This window comes from Phalacrocorax carbo, chromosome 15, assembly GCF_963921805.1.
Source record: "Phalacrocorax carbo chromosome 15, bPhaCar2.1, whole genome shotgun sequence".
NCBI lineage: Eukaryota > Metazoa > Chordata > Aves > Suliformes > Phalacrocoracidae > Phalacrocorax > Phalacrocorax carbo.
In genome coordinates, this window is record NC_087527.1 from 9124094 (window position 1) to 9145621 (window position 21528).

The following is a 21528-nucleotide window of genomic DNA, read 5'->3' on the forward strand; positions in this document are numbered from 1 at the left end:
CTCCCGTGAGCGGAAGGATTCCACGAGCGCGGGACATGAGCATACGACTGTTCCCGCCCGGCCTATAAAGGGTTTCCGGTGATCCGCCTCGCGCTCGTAGTATTCGTGCGCTGGCCGAGCTTGCTGAGGAGACGGCGGCCATTTTGTTCAGTTCTGGGTCTCTGCTGAGACCGGCGGTCGAGGGGGGGGCGGGGGGGGGAGAGAGAGAGAGGGAAGAAGGAGAGCGGGGAGGAGAGGAGGAAGGGGAAAAACGAGCCAGAACGAGGAGAGAAATCGGGCCGGCCAAGCAGCGAGCGGAGGGAGGGGAGCCGCGGGGAGGGGTCCGCCCGGCCGCTGAGAGGCGATGGCGGATATAGACAAGCTCAACATCGACAGCATCATCCAACGGCTGCTGGAGGGTGAGGGTCGGGGAAGGCACGGGGAGGGTGGCCGTGGGGTGGGTGGCGGTCGGGCCGGTGCCCGGGAGCCCGCCCGTGCGACGCCGCCGTGGTCCCCCCTCAGGCACCCCCGCGGGCGATGCACCGCGTCCTGCCCGCCCGGTGGGGTCGGGGGGATCAAAATGGAGGGGCGCCGAGGCGCTTTGTCTTCCCGGGTCTCGCCTCCGCCGCCGCCCCGAGCGGCTAAGCCCTTCAGCCCCAACTTTTCTCTCAGCCCTTGTGTTCCCGAGCTGTTCCTGCCCTCTGATCCCCTCTGCGCTCCCGGTGCAGTGTTGGGACCAGCGGGCTGCCTCCCTTCTCCTCCCCTGCAGCTCTAAGGAGATGCTTAATTTAGTATTATTTTCGTAGGAAAGTGTTTAAAAAAACCTGGGTTTTTCTCTTGCCTTCCACACGTGGTCTGTGCTTGGCTGGGTAGTCGTGGGGCTCTAGAAATAAGACCTAGTGTGTTTAAAGAGTCTGTTGAGGCAGCTTTTCAGAAAGTGGGGAGGAGACTTGCATGGGTTTTAGGATATCGTAGTTTTAGCTTTGATTAGCTTCTTGTTTTAATGCTACCATAGGACTTTGGCTTTCAATTCGTAACATATGGTGGCTTTTTAGGTGTGAATAGAGGGTTCGGTTTTAGTGTTTCAGACAGTCTGTGGAAGGGCTTATTGTCTTGTACTGTTAGTGCTTTGGGTTGAAAAGAGTTGCATGGGAGTTTCTAAATCAAAGGAAAACCTAGAAGTTGCAGGGGGTGTCTTCAGCATCATCCCTTCGGTTGCAGGGGTCAGGACCGGACTAGAAGCGACTGATCTTTCTTAGGGCAAAAAGCTGAGAAGTAGCCAATGACAAATTTTCTTCCAGGTATCAAGGAAAATCATAATCATTCAGAGAAGGAAGCTAGCCTGTTCCAGCCTCATTTCACGTGTCAGGGCAGGCATCTCATCTGGACTTACACTTGAGGAGCTTGGTCAGGGCTTTAACTTTTTTCCATTTGGCACAAAGTCACTTGAGATGTTACTGAGACAAATGGTGAAGAAATGTCTTTCAGCAATATTACACCCTTCAGTCTTGTAAGATTTTGCTTGTGTAATGACTTGGATAGCAGAAGGTCAGGCAGAGGAACAATAGTGCTACTCGTGAAATTATTGGGAGTTAAAAATTCTGTAGATGGGATTATTGAACTAGAATAAGTAAAAGTAAATAGGGCTTTTCCTCTGATCCGTTTTGGGTTTTCCCTGTTACCAATTTAAGCTGACCTGGTTTGAATTACCTAAAGGCTTCCCTTAATAAATTTAGACCAGGATTTTCCTGAAACTTTAGTAGTATAATTTGTAGATGTCAGGTTCTGTATGTCATATGTTTGGTGACATATTAATACATGCTTGATTTTACTGCAAGTATTAGTTATAATTCTTACTTTACTTCCCCTAGTGTAACTAGGGCAATTTTCTCAAAGTGTAAGTTCTTAACATCAAAATTTGGAATAAGATAATCCTAGAAAGAGACCTGAACGATTTTGAATGATTTTGCTTGTTTAAAGTTTCAAAAAGTTGTAATTCATAGCATGTCAATATGTTACATTCTTACCCAGCTTATATCAGTATTATACAAGTGAAGGAGATGAGAGTTTGTAAATCGGGATTCAGAAGGTTTACTGACAAGATCTTGTAAGAGGCGGTTCATGAAACTAAAGTCGTTACCTGAGGTTGCATCAGCTGCCAGAACTGAAATTAAATTTTTTTCCTTTATTGACATTTCATCTGGGACTTTGGATTCCTTGAGGCAGTGAATGTCTTTCAATATTTAAAATAATTAAAATGTTAGTAACCTATGCTAGTGATTTTTTTTTGTTGTTGCTTATTAAATGTCTATTATAAACATCTTTTCCAGACAGAGTAGTGATTGACCTTTGTGGTAGTGTGTCATTTTTATACTTTTTTCCCAGAAAGGGTAAGATGATACTGCATTTTAGCAAACGCTGCATTTTTGATAGAGTGCTAAATTTTGTGAATTGCTGTGCAAATGCCATTCTCCTTGGTTGTTTAAAATTTTCTTGACTCATCCTTTTGCTGAAATTATTAAGGTCTGGTGAGGTAGATGACAGGACTGAACTTTTAAAGTGGAGGTCTGCATGGTATTAAATGGAGGGGGAAAAGTATCTAAAGTATGTGTAAGGATTCTCATACTATTTAGATTTGGAGCAAACAAATTGTTTTTCAGTGCGGTTCTGGTAGAACAACTGCATAGTGTTAGTTATACAAAGTCTGGTGTGTCTGCACCAGAACTCTGTTTCACAGGATACCCTTTTCAGACAAGGTTGTGCATGGATTAAAATCATACTCAAACATGAAAACACTGCAAAATCTGTTTTAATAAACAGTTTGCAAAGTGAGTTGCACAAATCCTTGTGCAAGCTTTAATTTTTAGAGCAATTTGGTATTTTATTACAGTTGTCTTTAAACTGTATACTTACATATTTTTATAATGGTTAACTTTAGGTGATTTTGCTAATAAAATGCAAAGGCTATGAATAGGGGGCATTATCCCTTTCTTTTTAAAGGTAACAAACCCAAGTATTTAGGAGATTCTTGATGAAATATTTAAATTCAATTATAAAATACAGTTAAGTAGGTATTTGTGTTTTATAAGATGCCTTCGTGTTGCAGTGTTGGAAGAGAGCTATGCCAGTAGTGGATCTAGTCTAATGGTTGAGGTAAAGTAAAGAAGTTAAAGGGTGAATAATAAATTGCTCTAGCTCTGTTGTTAATATAAGATAATAATGTATTTGCGAGGGGCTTTTACTTGCTTTCTGTCCTGACTTCTCTGATCAAATGACATTATTCTTACTTTTTCCCTAATAGTTTATATTCTCCCACCCACATAAGGCTAGTTAGCTGAAATTATTAGTTTTTTCTTTAAAAGGCCTAGAAGTATATATTTTGCTTCTCATTCTAAGGTAAATATTTAAGTCTTTCTTGCTCCCAGTGTTTATAGTACAGAGCTATTTGGCATTGAAATGTCACAAAAACCATTTTTCAGTAACACTGTTCTTAACCTTGGAAAGCTGTTCAATGAAAACATTTAACATACTGATCTTTTGCTGTGGTTGAATTTATATTTGTTACCCTCTTTACTAATGAGGGTTGTGTTCTTCTAGGAACAATTTAATGAGTACAGGTTGTCTAATTCTGTCACTTCTAGTAACTGTACTAACAACAATTTTCACAAGGATAAGGCTTCTCAAGTATGGTAAATGATAGTAGCCTGCACTGAGTATTGAAATGTTTCCTAAGTGTTCTTGATAGTAGATAAAGGCTTGAATATGGAGCTAGCTGACGTTACTGAGGAATAAGGGGCAAACATGAGAGCAAATTACTCCTCTTCTAGGGGGAGTATCGTAGGCAGTAACTTCATGGTTCTGAGCTTGTGGCTGCCAGTAGACAAGAAGATGCTAGGAAAGCTCTCTGTAAGATGAAAAATCAGTGGCATCTGTGTGGTCATGGAAAGGGTTCCAGGAAATGGCAGAATTCCTGCTCAACTCCAGGTGAAGAATGAGTGACAAACCCCAAGATTCCCTGAATATGAGCATCGCTTCCCTTCTGTGTCATGTCAGATGGTGTTCTGTAACTTAAGCCCCTTACCTGTTTCCTTTATCATTGACAGCTTTTCACAGATAAGTAAGAAAATTGAACTCATAGTAATATATCTAGAAAACAAGATAGAAATGTACTAGTCTTACCATAGTGATGATAAGTAATAGGGTAAAATAGCGTAATTTCAACATATGTAAGTGGAACCCAAGTTCAAGTATGTTTCTGAAAAATCTTTTCTGTGCTGCAGCCTCTGCAAATTCTATTAAGGGAAAAACTAGGTAATGAATGGAAGCTACTTTGGATAGAGCCATCCGAGGCTAGAATGGTGGTATCCATTCTGGAAGCTGAAATCCTGGTTAGTGCACTAAAATTGGCAAAAAGACTCTAAATCCTCAAACTTTCTTGTTTATACACCCACAGATTTCTATTCCCAGTAAAGCCTGTTGTATAGCTGTCAAGGAGATATTCTTTCTAATTTGCTTTAAATGGGGAAAGAGGATCATCCAGTTATTAAACATAGTTGAGCCAAAGAGTATGGATAAACTTGTGCTGGCAACAGAGAAGGCTATTTCTTACAAATACAGTTCTCCAATTTTTTTTTCACCTTTCTGCTAAATATAACATTGATTGGGTCTGAAGGGCTGCTCGCTGTTTAGCTTCATATACTGAGGTCTCTGATTCTCACAGACATTAATCTGAAATGTGGTCAGATTTCACTTGTTGATGAGGTGGGATACTGTGATAAAGTTTCTGATAGACAAGCAGCACTTCTCGACCTGAAACTATAATTTTCCATAGTTTGTGTGGCTTAATGCTAATTGTTTCCTCCTGTGTTGCAGCAGTTTCTAATAACGGGAAATAGGAGCTCTGCATTTGGAAGATGAGGAATAGATTCCTACAAGCCCTGTGGATTCAAATAAGTTAGTTAAATTCTGTGTTTGTTGCCTAGTCACTGAAGTGGAGGAATTTGTCATATCTGAGTATTTGTGGTCGGTGTGAGTACCTGTTGCTACGTAGCTCTCTCTAGTGTGGAAGATGAAAATTTTGCAGTCATGCAGAATCTTCTGTTTGATAATGCTGCTGTGAACTTTTGCCATAGTAAAAAGTAGACTAGGGCCTTCTTTTTTAGAAGCTTGGGCACTGAGGAGTTGCTTTTCAGTTTCAGTTTTGAATTTGAAATGATCTGATCAAAGTTGGTAGTGCCTGCAGTAAAGTAAAACCTTTTTTACGTCAACCACTTTCAAGTTATTTATTCCCTTTGTGCCTGTGGTGCAAAACTGAATATGAAACTGTCATCAGGAACTGCTAAAAACAAGATTAAAAACAACCTGCAGTATTTTTGGAAATGTCTCTAGGATTGCAGACATTTTAATGTAAAATACTGTAAAACTGAGAGACTTGTTTAATAAGCCAAAAAATGAACTGACCACCCGATAGACTATTTTCTTGAAAACATTTTCTGTACAAGAACTTGTTTCTAGTGCTTTAGTTGACAGCGTTTCAACTGCTTCTTTTAACGTAATACGGAAGGAAAATGAGATGTTTGGACAACTTGAAATTTCTAATATCTTTGAGTATTCTGTTGGTTTGGGATACTTTCTGAAGTATCTAACCCTTTAATATTAACATTGAATGAGGTAATATACTCAGTTTTATAATACCATTTGCCTTCTTTAAAGGATTGTGTGCACCAGGCAGAACACTGGAAAATGCTGGCGATGGGATGTGGTGTAGAAGTCTGCTGTACTCTACATGCATGTGGTCATCTGACTGTTGTACATTCTAGATCCCACAGTTCTTGACCCATTCATCCTTCACAAAGAAAAGTATAAAAGTTACCCTGGAGGTTAAGTGGTGTTTTAATTCCTGGCAGCTGCAGCTATGCTTTGTACTAGCTCTGTTTGCTTGCACCAAAGTTACAGGGGTGCTGTTAAGTTCCTGCTCTTTTTCCATTTACTTCCTTTTCCCCCTCTGCTGGGCAGCTGTTGTACTGCACTCACCTCTGTTTATACTACATCTTTATTTTAGAGTTGGTGTCTGTTGTTGATTTCCAGCAGTTTTCCTTCTTGTCTTGGAAAGCAATGTTAATTTTAATAGTTGGAACCTGTGTTCAAGTCAGTACCTCTGCAGACATTATCCAGGCTCCAGGGAGGGGTCTTTTCTGTAGTGTTTTCCATCCAGTAGAGCGCTTATTTTTCTGAAACGTCTCATACATACACAGTGGAGAGGATTTTACTTGTTAGAAGATAGCCAGGACTGTCTTTCCGTCTGGAACGGACACTGAAATTCAAACTTTCAAAAAATTATTTTTAAGAGCAGGAGCATCTCTGCCTAAAAGAGGATGGGAATATATTAGTCTGGAAATAGTCCAGCAGTATGTTGAGACAAGACATAAATAAAATATTATTTGAAATGGGCTGACTTTTCCCCTCAACTGATTAACCTTTGGCTGTCAGTTGCAGACTGTCATTTCTGAGAGGTTATTTTATGTGTTGAAAGAACAAATGTGCATGTACAGTACTATTGAGCTGCTCTTTTGACTTTATGACCAAGCTGCCAATTAGTATCCACTGTCTAATCTCTACAAGCTGCACTGGTTTGGTCCAAAGCAGAGAAAAGAAACTGCAAACACAACATTTTTCATAGTATATTATTTTTATCCTTTCTTAGTGGGGCTAAGTAACCTGAAGGCTCAGTCAGAGAAACCTTTTAAGAAGTCATTCAGACTGAACATCCTGTGTTTCCTTGCCAGCTCTTCCACTGTGGATGAGAAAATCCTTGCACTAAGTATACAGATTTCTCAAACCAACGTGCACTACTGCATATTTGATTCTTCTGAATCCAAAAATACGGGGGTGTTTAGCTTTTCAGGATATATAGGTCAACGTTAGAAGAAATGGAACACAGTCATTTCTTCTGTGCCGATTCGGTGTTGGATGAAAATGGTCAGAATGTCATTGGTAGGCAGCATGCTACAGAACTGAATCAAATTGTCTTATTAGTCTTTCATCCTTTTGGTATCTGTGCTGGTGAGTTTGTGAACTCAACAAAGCATCATTTTATCTTGTCATGGCTTTCTACAAGCAGATGGCTAAAACTGCATGAAGATTATATTGGTTCAGTGAAAATGTATTGGAGAAACATGAGAAACTTGTATCTGAAACAGTCAGTTTTCAGATGTTCATTTAATCTTCAGCAAAAAGGAATGCATATGCTTTATTCATGAGCTTTAGTGACTCAGTGCATTACATAGTCTGTATAATAGTTTATACTTTTTAATTTATGGATGTGAGATACAGGGTTTGGTGTTTAGCAGTTTCTGACAAGACCAAATCATGCGAAGTTAGATTTTTGGCTTCTCAGAAAACTAAATACAAGTATACTGCATTATCTCAAAGGCGAATTGTAAAATTGAAGAGTAGGGGAGAATTTAGCATTTATCATTCAGCCAGCTGATCACTTTGTTCTATACATTTCTGTCCTTCATTCCTTCTGGATATTTTGCGTTTTGAGTAAAGTACTCATTGCTCAGGAGTGTTTGGGAAATTACTGATGGCTGAAAAAAATGACTGTGTGGATGAAAAGCCTCATGCGTGATAAATTGCTGTGACAAAGATCTTACTTTCATTTATATGCTTCATTACTTCAAATATTTTAATGGAAGACATGAAGTTTAGTGGTAATTCCAGTGTTGCTGTGTAATGTCAATGTTGAGTGATAATGCATAGGCAGGGAATAATAAAGGAGCATGTATTGCTTCAAAGAGAACATTTTTAAAGCCATGACTTTTGACCTACAATTAACGTCACTGGCAGTATACATTGTAATTTGAACTAAAGTTTAATTTTGAAGCTTGTTTGAGGAGGAGTTGTGTTGTAGCGTATCGTCAATGATTCTGTAGGGCAGCCTGTGCCACTATGACTAGGGTCTCTGGGAGTCAGTGTGCAGAGTAGAATTATTGTTTTGGAAGTAATCCTGTAAGTGCTGCTAGAGATTGTGTCCAGTGACGCTTGATTTTATGGATGGATATTACACAATCATTATTTTATTCTTGGTCTAGATGAGATGCATGCCAATTGAACAGTTTCTACTCTTGATCAGAGGCTTGCACAAAAGTAGGAAACTTCTGTGCTAACGAGAAATTGTAATCCCTTTGGAACACAACCAGTTTTGTTCCTATTCTTCCTAAACACGCCCCTGACCCCCCCCACCCCCCCTGAGCCTTTCCTACTGCAGTTCTCAACTTGATTTCATATAGTGTGAGGCCCACACTGACACTACGGATATTTGAGTCATCTGTAGCTTCCAATTTCTCACTCTGAGGTTAAAGACTATCAAGGGAATTAGACTGAAATGGTGTCTAAAAGGTTATTTCGGAATTCAGGAAGATAATACCGCACAGGTTCTTGTATTTGAAAGGGTCTGGGGCTTGTTGCTTGCTTTTTTTGCAACTAAAGACCAAGCCTTTTTGGAAGAACATAGCTTTTTCAAAGTTTCAATGCCATATGAGTGGTACACAGTAAGTCGCCTAACTAGGCAACATTGCCAGTGTAGTGATTTTTGTTTCTGGAGTTGTTAAGAGTGTTTCCAGGCATCTGAAGCTAAAGTTCTGAGGTCATTCAGCTTTGTGGCTAAACCAATAGGTTAAATTGTAGAAGATGACTGCTCTTATTCCATAACCTTACTGGAATTTGCTATAGGTTGTTGGGGTTTTTTTTGGTTGGTTGGTTTTTTGCTTCAGCCTTATCAGTGCTCCATGCTGTCACTGCTTTTGACACCAAATAAAAATATAATAAGCTTCACCAGCAATGGCATAATCACAATTTTTTATTTAGTCCTGTGCTGACCCTGATAAATGCTGTTGCATGCAATTTAGCCATAGTTACAGCATTGCTGCTATAGAAATGTCCTTTGTATTTCTGAGCATCGGAAATGGGGTGGGGGGTGTGTGTGTGTATGAGATAGATAAATGGAGGGAAAGCTGTGCTGGTGGCTGTAGAAACTTGTTCGGGCCAAGCTGGTGGTGTTCTTGTCCTGATTAGGAAAGCAAGCTTTGGATATTAAGAGAACCAACTATTGTGAATTGTTGCAGTGGGGGAGATTGAAGAGTAATGGAGGGTGGGTGAAGGATTGCGGGGTGTGGAGGAAGTGGTCTGAGGCTGGGAGATAGATCTCCTACTAGCTTGTCTTTTACTGTGCTCAAAGGCATAAGGAGAGCTGTCGTCATGATCCAAAACTGTTTTCCTTAAGTGTAGTTCTGACCTTCCAATCATGTGCTTGTTCTTCTTCCATGTTTGCTAACTGCAGTGTAGAATGGGGCAGTTCAGTATTTATTGGTACTGTGGTCTTGTTTAGATACTGTCTTGGGCAAGGTTATATGAGAGTTTAGGGGAGCTTGCACATCTGAGCTACGATGTTGATTAAATAGGATACTTCCTTTTCTCAAGTTCAGACAGCTTTCCAGAGAAAAGTGTATAACTGCTTCATTTTTAAAAAAATATATATAGTCACATTGTCCAAGATGGGTTTTATAACTAAACAGAACTGAGTTGATGCTATTTAAAATGTGACATTTAATGGGGGAAGTGTTGAGCCATGAATTCTGTTAAATGAAAGTAACATACAATTGAAACAGAACACACTACCCTTTCTCTGGTAACACGCAGTGCAGTTTCACCTCAGCAGACTGATATGACCCTGTTATCTCATTCTGTATTACAGTGACATTTAGTCAGGCTCTTAAAATAGCACTAGGGATATTGTTGATTTTGATAACTGACTTCTGACTCCTTCCAACAGTGCGAGGATCAAAACCAGGCAAAAATGTCCAACTTCAAGAGAATGAAATTAGAGGACTGTGCTTGAAATCCAGAGAGATCTTTCTGAGTCAGCCTATTCTACTAGAACTTGAAGCTCCACTGAAAATATGTGGTGAGTACTGTGATTTTGATTTGATGCCTTGGGGGGGGTTGTCAGGTAGATGCAGACCTTAAGCAGAGAACAAATGTCAGGTGTTACTTTCGCTTATTAATAGTGGAACTAATAAATTATTACAGCAAAAGGGAAAATAAAACCTGCTGGATACTTAGGGCAGAGGAGTAGGGAGGGGAGGGGGTAACAAACATGGGAATTGGAGTGGGGACCAAAATAATCTGGACCCAAAAAGTAACTGGTCCAGTTTCACCAGGTCTCTTGGGGAAGGGATTTACAGGAAGTTTTGGAAAGGAGTTTTTGTATCAATGAAATACTGCTTGGCCCAGGCATTACTGAATGAGGGGAAACAAAAGAAACCACAGTAATTTATTGTAGCTGCTATTCAGAGTTGAATGGTGGTTTGACAATATTTTAAAATCCTGCTGGAAACTTAAATTTCTGTACTGTTTCTTGGAATACCTTCTAGTTTGGTTTCACCATACCTGTAGACAGTGGTGCTCATTTTGCACACACATACATGTCTAGTTATGCTAAAAGAATTAAGAATGTCAAAATAAAAACCTCAATAAATGCACTTTAAAAAGCTTCCAGCAAACAGTATTTTGTGCTACTGTAACACTGCGGATTTACTTCAAATTGAAGTAGCTTGTTCAATATTTATAACATTGGTAATCTAAAACCATGATTTAAACCAAAGGCAGAAATACCAATTTCATTTTTGATACAACTTCACTGCTAGAATTTTAATTACTGAATGTTTCAAGAAAACGCCAGAGGTGGTACAAAGGAAAGCAAATTCCCCAAGTGGTCAGTTTTCCATCAATATTACTAATGCTGCATGGAAATACCAAGAATGAGGTAAAGGTTCCTGATCTCACAGCTGCTAGTCAAGTAAAGGGTTTAACTGATGTCAGATTGCCATTTGAACACACAGTTGTTTTCTTGGAATCTTGATTTTTGCTTTGCATGTATGTGAATATTTTTAAGTAGCTACATATTTGATCTTTATGCAGTTAACCATTGCATTACATAGTTGTGAAGCTTCAGAATGTGATGATTTTGTATACATTAAGCTAAAGTAATTTTTAAGTGTATTGTAGAGAGTATCTAAGCGTTTTTATTTCTGAAGCGTCGTTAATTTGTTCTTTCTGTAGAATCAATCTAAGAATGTAGCAACGTGTCACTTATGTATTATTTCTGAATACTCTTTACAGGTGACATCCATGGACAGTACTATGACTTACTTCGACTCTTTGAATATGGAGGTTTTCCACCAGAAAGCAACTACCTGTTCCTTGGTGATTATGTTGACAGAGGAAAACAATCTTTAGAAACAATTTGTCTTCTATTGGCCTACAAAATTAAATACCCAGAGAATTTTTTCCTCCTCAGAGGGAACCATGAATGTGCCAGCATCAACAGAATTTATGGGTTTTATGATGAATGTAAGTAATACAGATGTGTGCACCCTTGGCTTGGGAAAGCAGGGTAGGAGGTGCTGTGTTGCAGAGTCAGATGATTCTTTCCTAACTTGCTAACTTTGTGTGCTTCGGGGGGCTTGGCCTATTTTAGTAAGGGAAATGTGTCCTTTCCCTGATCCTGCTGGAATCCAATCCTCACAGTACAAAGCAGCATGTAAGTGGGTAATTTTATTTATTGGCCGCTATGTTAACTAACAGTTCTCACTGGTACACGCTGTTAAAGCTCGTAAGCTGAGGTCATCTAATGAGAGAGTTTTACTTGATGTGCTTTACAAAATTTCACCTCTGTTTCTCTTATCTACGGGGTGATGATGGAGTATACTTGTGTTATAACTTAACTGAGAATGGGCTGGTCTTTACTGTGGTTATGCTACAGTGCTTGCAATATATTTCATATTAAGGCCTGTGACTTTGTAATGTTTAAAAGAACAACAACAACAAAGCTTAGCCCGTCTCTGGCTGCAGTCCTGCTGTATCATGTGTTGTTGCTTTGGCCAAAACCAGTATTTCCTTTCATAAATGGGGCAAAGCGTGTGTGAAGCCTTCAGTGCAGTGCATGCCTTGGATTGAGCACCAGATACTTGCTCTTTCAGTAGGTGGCTTCAGCTGCAGAAGTTGTTACTTGAACCAGTGCATCAGCCTTTCAAGGAAGAAATGTGCTTGTGTTTGTTTGGCATCATGAGCACTCCTTTGAACAAACACGGTGTTGCTATGCAGTCACTGTACCAGCTCTGTCGCCATGGAGCGCGTTAAGGTCTGTTGTGACGGAGACTATATGTAGACCTTACACTACCATAACAAGTAATTTTGCTGCGAAGTGGAAGTGTATGCTCATGTTTCAAAGGATGCAACAACAAATCCAGATAATGTAGAGGAGATTAAACTGTTAAATTAATTGTGCACCGAAGCATTCTCACAACTTGTGTTGCAGGACATACTTGGCTTGTAGCTTACAAGATGTACTCTCCATGTCTTGTTCTCCCCCAGTGAGGAAACAAAGATGTGTGGTATTTCAGAGTTGACTCCTCAGAGATTAATCACAAGCTTAGTCATATATCACAAATATGTTCAGGGTTCATGTCTGTTGGGAGGGTCCCCTGGAAAGTAAAACTGTAGCAGTTTCACTTTTCAGTCCTGTTTCTTTGCCTAGAGAGGCTCTAGGTGGTAAAGCACTAGCAGGAGTTTAAAGAAAATCTGCTTTACAAGTATTGCTGTCTTCCCCTGAAGAAAATGGCAAGATTTTCTGAAATTGATCAAATTCTCCAAGGGATAATTTTCCAAAGTGAAGCTGGAACTGGAGAGTGGCTGTCAGGAGCAGAACATTGTTCTGTTGAACAGCCTTGTGCTATCCTCAGAGCCAATTCAGAGTGCTCTGCCATACTGAGAGAGACCTTTGCAACTTTCTTAGCAGCAATAAAGTGTGTCAGTGGGTATTGGAAAAGATAAATTGTGTATAGGCTTTAACGCTAACTCTTTGCAAGCCTTTGTAGACTCAAGGCAGCCACGTTAGGCTGGTTGTAGGTGCATTAGAAAAGTGTATTGAATGGAGTTTTTTCTCCAAAATGTCTTATAGGTAAGAGAAGATACAATATTAAGCTGTGGAAAACCTTCACAGACTGTTTTAACTGTTTACCAATTGCAGCTATTGTGGATGAGAAAATATTCTGCTGTCATGGGGGTAAGTTACAGCTCTTTAGCTGATGTTTGAGAAACTGCAGTGCTCTAGTATCAGTCATGGCGATTTAGTCTTTGCATTGGTGATGCTTCAGAACTTCAGGGATTTTTCTCTGTCTTGGTTCATATATGAAGAAGGATTGAGCTCGATTAGCGTCAGTTTTGTGAATCACTGAGCTGGTAGTTTCGTAACGTCAGACACAATGACCTGCTTTTCCTTTTAGAGCAAAAGGCATATTTAATAGCCTCTCCTTTCGTGTAAAGAATCCTGGAAGGTTTTTTCTTAGACTTACATGACTAGGAATTTATGTTCATTCTGAAAACACATGTTTTCATAGAATCGTAGAATGGTTTGGGTTGGAAGGCACCGTTAAAGATCGCTGAGTAGAATCGCCCCTGCCATGGGCAGGGACATCTTTCACTAGATCAGGTTGCTCAAAGCCCTGTCCAACTTGAGTTTGGAGTTTCATTTGTAGAAATTGGCTCTGTTATGCTATGTGATACCTGCTTCATGCAGCTTTTCAAAGTAATAAAATACATACTGCACCTTAAATGTTTTATCACTTGCAAGTAATTACAGTTTCCCAGGGAGACATATCAGTGGAAAATGGTATGAGGTCTGTTCGATACTGAATTTCATGCTACTAGGCCTGATCGTTAAAGTAAACATAGCCAGTGATTTCTGGTGTTAATGCCTCTTTTACTTAACAGTTCTTTTAACAGACACTTGCAAAATATGACAGTGAGATTATTGTAATCCTGTAAAACGTGGAAATGGCTTTGCTTATCTTGCTTCCAGTAAATCTCCTAGAAAGTGACTTGTCTTCTGTTACAAAAGCTTTAAAACAAATGCTGGATTAAAAAAATGTCAGTTAACATTGCCACTGAACTACGTAAAATTGCAGTGGTGAATCAGTTTGAATATGAATTATTTTTGTCTTGAATTAATACCTCAGTCTTGCAGAGCAAAGTTGGACTAAAATGTGAGCTGCGTGTGTCAACTCTGAACAGGTTTGTCACCAGACCTTCAGTCAATGGAACAGATAAGACGAATTATGCGCCCCACTGATGTACCGGATCAAGGTCTACTTTGTGATCTCTTGTGGTCTGACCCTGACAAGGATGTCTTAGGATGGGGTGAAAACGACAGAGGAGTGTCCTTCACATTTGGTGCTGAAGTGGTTGCTAAGTTTCTCCATAAACATGATCTGGATCTCATATGTAGAGCTCATCAGGTATTTCAATTTTGTACATTTAACCGTAGAATAATCTAGGTTCAGAGGGACCTGAGGTGGTCATCTGCTCCGACCCCACACATCTGCCCTCAACATGGGACAAACCAGTGTAAGCCCGAGTTGGTGAGGATCTTGTACAGCCAAGTTCTAAATGTCTGCAAGGATCGAGGTTCCACTACCACTGAACAAGTTGTGCCAATGTTTAATAACCCTTGTAATGAGCACTTTTTTCTTAATACATATAAACTGTGGCTCTGATTCCTGGTCAAGATTGTCCTGAACCTGGCAGAATCCTGTTTTTCTTATTGCTGATGGACTCGGTTTGGTGAACTGGATCCTGCTATGGCCTTCCTGTTTTGGTGTAAAAGTTTGGAACTCGTGCTCCTTACATGTAGCCAGTTTTTCAGCTGCTGGCACTGTTAAAGCTGCTTTGCATCTCAGCAGGAAGGACTTGTCCAGTCTAATATTTCTGCTTTTCTCTCTAAAGGTTGTTGAAGACGGATATGAGTTTTTTGCCAAAAGGCAATTGGTAACTCTCTTTTCTGCCCCAAATTACTGTGGAGAATTTGATAATGCGGGTGCCATGATGAGTGTGGATGAAACTTTAATGTGCTCTTTTCAGGTATAGTAGCTGAACATTTTACCTCCTAGTTAGCGTGGTTGCACTTCAAATTTGCTCTGTTTTGAGTTGATGTGCCACTGTTACAAAATCATAATACTTGTTTCAAATAGATCTTTACAGATATCACATGTAGACAGGGCTGTGTTTGCCCTCATCTCTTCAAAAATGTGATAAGCCCTTGCTGCTGTGCGTAGATGAACTGTTTTACCCTGGAATTAAATCATGCAAGCAAAGCTATCAGCCATTAGCCTGATGCTGTTGGCATGGGCTCTCCAAGCAGCTGCTCTAAGCCCTGTCCTAGCTCTGAGCAGGAAGCAAATTTATTTCTTGGCACATTTATGACAGGTCCAGATGGCCTCTCTAATGCCTTTACTAGCGAATTAATTGATTTTAAGAAAGCTAAAACTTTTTCCTAAGTGACTTCACTATCTTTTCAGATTTTGAAACCTGCAGAGAAAAAGAAGCCCAATTCCAGCCGACCTGTAACGCCTCCCAGGGGTATGATCACAAAACAAGCAAAGAAATAGTCACTTTGGCGCTGCCTTGTTGGGACTTGTATTATAGTATATAACCTCCATTTTTAAAACTGTAATGTGTACTGTTCAGCTTGCTCAAAATAGGTAATGTGTTTGTGGTTTTTCCTTTTGATTTGATGACTAGCATTTGCTGGTTGTAACAGCGAATGAAAGACTTTTCTCCTTCCCAGGAAAAGAGTTTTAAACTTCCCTTTCGTTGGTGTTACAGCTGTACACTCCACAGCATCTTATCCTGCCGTTATGGGTAATTGTACAACTGACTTTCTGAATCTGTACAATGAGTAGTGTAAATGCTTGTTTTCTTCTTTAGGATCTAAAGAGGGCACTAGTGTGCTGTGAGAGTAGAAATTCGTTACTGTCGGAAACTGCATACTGTTTATACAAACCACTGTGAACTTTTTTTTACGTTAAAATTTGTTTTAAAGGGATTGCTTTTCTTTTAATGTCTCGTCATGTACACGTTTTATTGTCAACATTAGAAATAACCCCCAACCTTGCCAGCATCACTGGTATGATGTATATTTAATTCAGACACACATCCCTCTCCGTATGCTTCAAATGACAATTAAAGCCATTATTTTAAGTGTTTGTGTCTCTTTCCTGAAGCCAAAGTTCGCTTAGAAAACTGTTCGTACACGACCCACCGCACAGAGTTGGCAGGGGTTTCCATTCACGCCTTCCCCTTGGAGACAAAACAAGCCCTGACTTGAAACAGCAAGCAGAAATGCTCTGCTGTTCGTTCTGTTCACGGTAAACGCGTTTTTGTACATTTTTGTGCGTTTGATCAAGTGGACCGTTCTGCGGCAGCATCAGGCCTGTGGCAGCCCGCGTCAGAAGGCTGGAGGTTTCGGAAATGGTTCTAGATCGGGCAGCCAAGTGGTCTTGCGCATCTTAGCCTAAAGACTTTGTTCTACAAAGAAGCCTAGAAAACAGCTTGACAAGCCAACCTGAGGCATTGATCTTGATCACCGGTTTATATAAATCTCTCACAGAATCTTGTTTTTTAAAAACTTGATCTTTTTTGAACAGATAACAGTGTACAATATCATGTAGTGAAAATCACTTATTAAATGAAGAAATTGTTAAATCTTCTCAGTGTCAGTTTATCACAACATTATACACTACTGCTATCCGAGGACCTGACTCTAGATAAATAAATTGTTCTGGAAACCCACAAGTTCTTGGTTTGGATTTGTCTAAGCTGCAGGCACTAGAGGTATGTTTTAAACAGGAGTGGTGGATCTAGACCTGGTTCTGGAGTTTTCAGGCACATATTGCCCTTAAATACAGGCACCCCCTTGCCGGGAGGGTGTGGGCGCAGGTGTGGAGCTCCCGGAGCGCTGCCTGTGTCGCCGTGGATCCGCAGAACGGTCCCTTGGGCCAGCCGGAAGGCTGCAGTCGAGCAGCTGAAGGTGCTGGTGTCTGAGTTTGCGTCTTCCACAGCCCTGTGGGCGAGGCGTCCCAGCTGCAGCTCCCAGAGGCACATGAGGTGGGGGACTTGTTCATCTCGGCCCACGCTTCTCACTCTTTGGGTGGGGTTTGCCTTGAGCACACGTACTGCCTTGTTTGGCAGGTCACACCTGAGGAAGAGACCCATTTTCTCTGGTTCTTAAAGAACTGTAAATTGTTGGCAAAGGGAAGTTCAGTAAACTGCCACCGCTGCCTGTGCCGTGCCGCTAGCGAGGCGCGGTGCACGGAGGGGTGAGGTGTGATGCCCGCTCTGGGCTCCGCTGCCCTTGACAGGCAGATGTTGGTCTGTGTTCCTTCAGCCGCCACCTCCTCTCGTGTGCCTTTTGGGAAATGCTGCAAGATTTGTAAAAGTCAAATGAGGAGGCTTGGTCGTGCTGCCAGCCTGCTCCAAAAGGGCTGCGGTGATGAACTGCTGGTCGCGAGGGACTTTCTGTCACTGAAATACCCAGCTTGGATAAACCACCAGCGCTGTTCTGGCGTCCCGCTTGGCGATGAGTTTCCCTTTGCTTCTGGAGCGAGCTGGGCTTTTTTGACAAGAATGCATTTCCTGGGCAGTCCCCAGCCATTGATTTTATTTTTAATGTATTTAACTGCCAAATGAAAGAGCCTTTTTCATACTCTGAAGACTTCCCCCCCCCCCCCCCCCCCCAGCTATTTAATCAAACCACCTCTTGGTAACTTTTGATGAACTCATTAGATTTGGTGTCAGAGACTGCCTGTTAAAGGCTTTCTCACAAACTTACTTTCACCCTCTAAATCACGTTTGTGGTTTTCTTTATAGCTCTATAATTTTTCTCCATCCTTGTAAAATAGTCACCTGCATGTCTTGCATTGATCTGGTGAATAATGGTGCACATGTGGAACCAGTTTTTATTTGACTTATATCTGAAGGAATGCATTAACCTGTCTCTGCAGCCATTAGCTCACCCTGCATGTCACCCTGTCACACCTTTTTCTTCCGTGACTTGTTTTTTTTCTCCTCAAATGCAGTTTTAGTGACACACATGCCTATTCTGGGCTGCGTTTTCTGCTTGGGTGCATTCCGCTGGGGTGGTTCATGCACCTCGGGCTCCCCAGCTGCTCGGGGTGAAGGAAGTCCCACAGCACCGTGGTGGAGGCGGAAAGGTTCCTGTTCCACAGCAGAGGCGGGAAGGAAAGACGACCTGATCTCGCTACGGGTTGTGATCAAAAGTTTGGAGGCACATTCTATGCCCGTTGGTTGGGGTTGGGTTTTTTGATCAGTGGAGGGAGAGAAGGAGCACCAGATGCTGACTTCCTATTGTGTTTCCATAATGAAAGCAGTAGGAACATCTAGTTTACGCACGGAACGGATGGAACAGCACTCAAGCCTCCTGGGGCCCTTCTCCCCGCCGCCCCTTCCTGCTGGCCAAAAGCTTTGTAGGCGCTGCAAAGGGCAGACCGTAGCAGGGAGGGGAACCAGGCCTTGCTGAAGATCTCCATGAAAGGTAGCAGGAAAGTTGTGATAAACCCATGTTCTCTTCAATCCTCATCTTGTGCCTTTTGCAGTACACAACTTAAATCATGGAATGTCCTGAGCTGGAAGGGACCCACAAGGACCATCGAGCCCAACTCCTGTCCCTGCACAGGACACCCCAAATTCACACCATGTCTCTGAGGGCCTTGTCCAAGTGCTTCTTGAATATCGCCAGGCTGGTGCCATGATGCCTCCCTGGGGAGCCTGTGCCAGGGCTCCACCACCCTCTGGGGGAAGGACCTTTTCCTAATACCCAACCTAACCCTCCCCTGGCACATCTCCCTGCCATTCCCTCGGGTCCTGTCATGGGTCACCAGAGAGAAGAGACCAGCCCTGCCCCTCCTCCTCCCCTTGTGAGGAAGCTGCAGACCGCAATGAGGGCTGCCCTCAGCCTTCTCTCCTCCAGGCTGAACAAACCAAGTGACTTCAGCTGCTCCTGATGTGGTTTCTCCTCTAAACCCTTCACCAACTTTGTGGCCCTCCTCTGGACACTCTCTAGTAGCTTTATATCCTTAATGTACTGTGGTGCCCAAAACTGCACACAGTACTCGAGGTGAGGCTGCACCAGCGCAGAGCGGGAAATGTGTTACTCTGGAGAAGAGCAGTAAGATCTGAGGTACTACCTATCAATTTGGTGTTACTCTAGGTAGTGGTGTGTTTCTCTTTAGCTTCTCTGAAATGAGTCCTCTTTGCCACCTAGCTGTCAAAAGGCTATTTTTCAGCACAGGTCGTCTTTGACTGTTCCTGGTTTGCTTTAGGATGTGTCAGTGCTATTGTGGCTTCAGTCCTCAGTTGTTAAGTGAAGCTGTGGTACTTCAAAACCAACAACAAAACATTAATTTTGCTTGCAGCATTAAGACCTAATCCCCAACAGTGCTCAGGTCTCCATGGGAGGATACAGGAGTTTTGGGCACAGGGTTGTGTACAATGTACTTTAGACCCAAGTTTAATCTCTGAACAATATTAGTTATTGAATAAGAACTGGATCTAGGAAAGAACATTTGGGGGTGCGGCAGCATCAGGCCCCTGTGCATCACAAGGCATCGGGACCTCACAGCCAAAGCCCCTGGGCTGTGGCAGGGTCATGTAGGGGGCAAGGGGCCGATGTGGGGTGCTTGAGGTGGGCTGAGCTGCCTGTGCGCTGCCCCAGAGGCCCCCAAGGTGCCACGTAATGCAGTTTTTATTTAAAGTTGTGGCTTGCAATGTATGACACAAAGCGTGCTCTCCGTGGGGATTTTAGGCAGCTGTCGAGTTCCTGAGGTCAAGCTCTTTCCAAGCAGTCAGGGTTTCTACCCTTCCCACTTCTGATCAGAAAAGGGGCTTGAGCCTCAGGGTTTTCAATGCTAGAAAGCATCTTTGTTTTCTCTTGTTTTCACAGGCACTTGTGTTTAAGTTAAAAAAAGCTCTTTTTCTTTGTAAGATGCAGCCCGATCCCTTCTTTGTTCCACCGATGGCCATCTGTCCCTGTTACCCATTGACTGCAGGTGTCGGGCACTGACACCCAGCAGCATCAGTCCCTCCTACGCTGGAATTTAACTGCCGGGGGCTGAGGCTGGTTCTGATGCCCTGCCCTGGGGCCACAGCAGCCACTGGCAGTCCCAGGGGTGGCAGCAGTGCTGAGGGTGGCCCTGGGCTCCAGGCTCTGCCCTGCTGCTTTGGGTAGACCGTGGGCTTCACCCTCTGCAGCTCAGGCACATGGTTCTGACCCCCATCATCCCAGAGCAGAAAGCTCAGGCTGAGATTAACAGACTTGGCTTCTGAAAAAGTGTGCTATTGCCATAAAAAGAAGTGTAGAAATCAGGAGTTTAATCCACCAGCAGGCTAGGAAGAAGTTTAAGACGAGGCCCTGGGGCAAGGCAGCTGAGCTCCCCCTGCTCCAGTCCTGTAATGCTGGATTCACCCTTAAATCGTGCCCTGGGCATTAGCCTGATCCTCACCGAGAGCTGGCAGCTCTGCTGACAGCATCCCCTCCTGCTGGAAAGCTGAGGCAGATCATGGACATGGTTAACAAGCAGCCCATCAGAGCTCTACATGCACTTACTGATTATTGGGATTTTATTTAACTTCTGAGAATGAGGCTTCACATTTGCAGTCAGCCTGGTAGCTCTGCTCAGCAGCTGTGCTCAGGGACCAGGTGAGCCCATGCTGGTCCATGATGTGAAGAGGACTCAGCTCATTGGGGGGTGGAAGTTGGCTGCTTTCTCCTTAAAACCTGCACTCCTTACTGAAAAGGGGGGTGGGTCTGCTAAGCTCTCAGGAGGAGATCTGCCATCTGTAGTTCCAGTCCTGACCTGGTGCCTTCCACCATTAGCTGGTTGTGTTGGTGTTTACTGGAGTCAGCTGAGACTAAAATGCCTCAATTAGCTGGAAAGTTCCAGCATAAAGCTCCTCCCTGCTGCTGCTGCTCCAGAGCTGTGCCTTTGCTGTCCCACCCTGGGGTGTGCAGCTGATCTCTGCAAGTAGGTGGTTTGGGGTGATGGTTGAGGGATGGGGGTGCCAGAGCTGTGGGAGGGCATTACCTGCACTGCTTCCCCATCGCCCTGGGGAGGAGGATGGGGATGGGCCTGTGCACTTTGGGATGAGGCGCTAGAAAATGGTCAGGTTCTGGGAAAAGTTTTAGGCACTCTCCATGAGGAAACCCTTTCCAAGAAACAAATGTCTTTAGGCCTCAAAAGTGTAAAAGTGGAGAGACACCTCTTCATTGGGGAAGAATTGGAAATATTTCAGGTTTGCCCTAGCAGAGGTGCAATAGAGATGTGTCCTTGATCCTTCCTGCAGCGGGGTTTGCTCAGGGCACTTCCAAAGCTAGCTCATGTTTGAAAGACAGAGGGGAACTCTATGTAAGAGGCCTTCTGATAAAGTATGAACCTGGAGATGGAGGCAGATTAATCCAGGCCTAATTTCTAGGGTTTATGCTACTGTAACCCTTTTGATCCCTGGACCTCCACCTCCTTTGTGGGACTGTGTCCCTGCTCAGCAGCCCAGCTCTGATCTCAGCAGAGGCTCACGATTTTGTCTCGTGCCTATCCCGGACGTCCCCTCAGTTTGATTAAGAAAAAAAGTTTAAAA

General features: G+C 42.6%; 1 protein-coding gene across 1 annotated transcript; it reads left to right on the forward strand.

Annotated features, from left to right (window-relative positions):
* Nucleotides 1-236: 236 nt before the first annotated feature.
* On the forward strand, nucleotides 237-16671 carry PPP1CC (protein phosphatase 1 catalytic subunit gamma). Its single transcript, XM_064466077.1, has 7 exons — nucleotides 237-398; nucleotides 9812-9943; nucleotides 11161-11391; nucleotides 13001-13105; nucleotides 14113-14336; nucleotides 14824-14958; nucleotides 15396-16671. The coding sequence occupies exons 1-7, from the start codon at nucleotides 344-346 to the stop codon at nucleotides 15483-15485; spliced, it is 972 nt and encodes a 323-aa protein (XP_064322147.1). The 5' UTR covers nucleotides 237-343; the 3' UTR covers nucleotides 15486-16671.
* Nucleotides 16672-21528: the final 4857 nt, after the last annotated feature.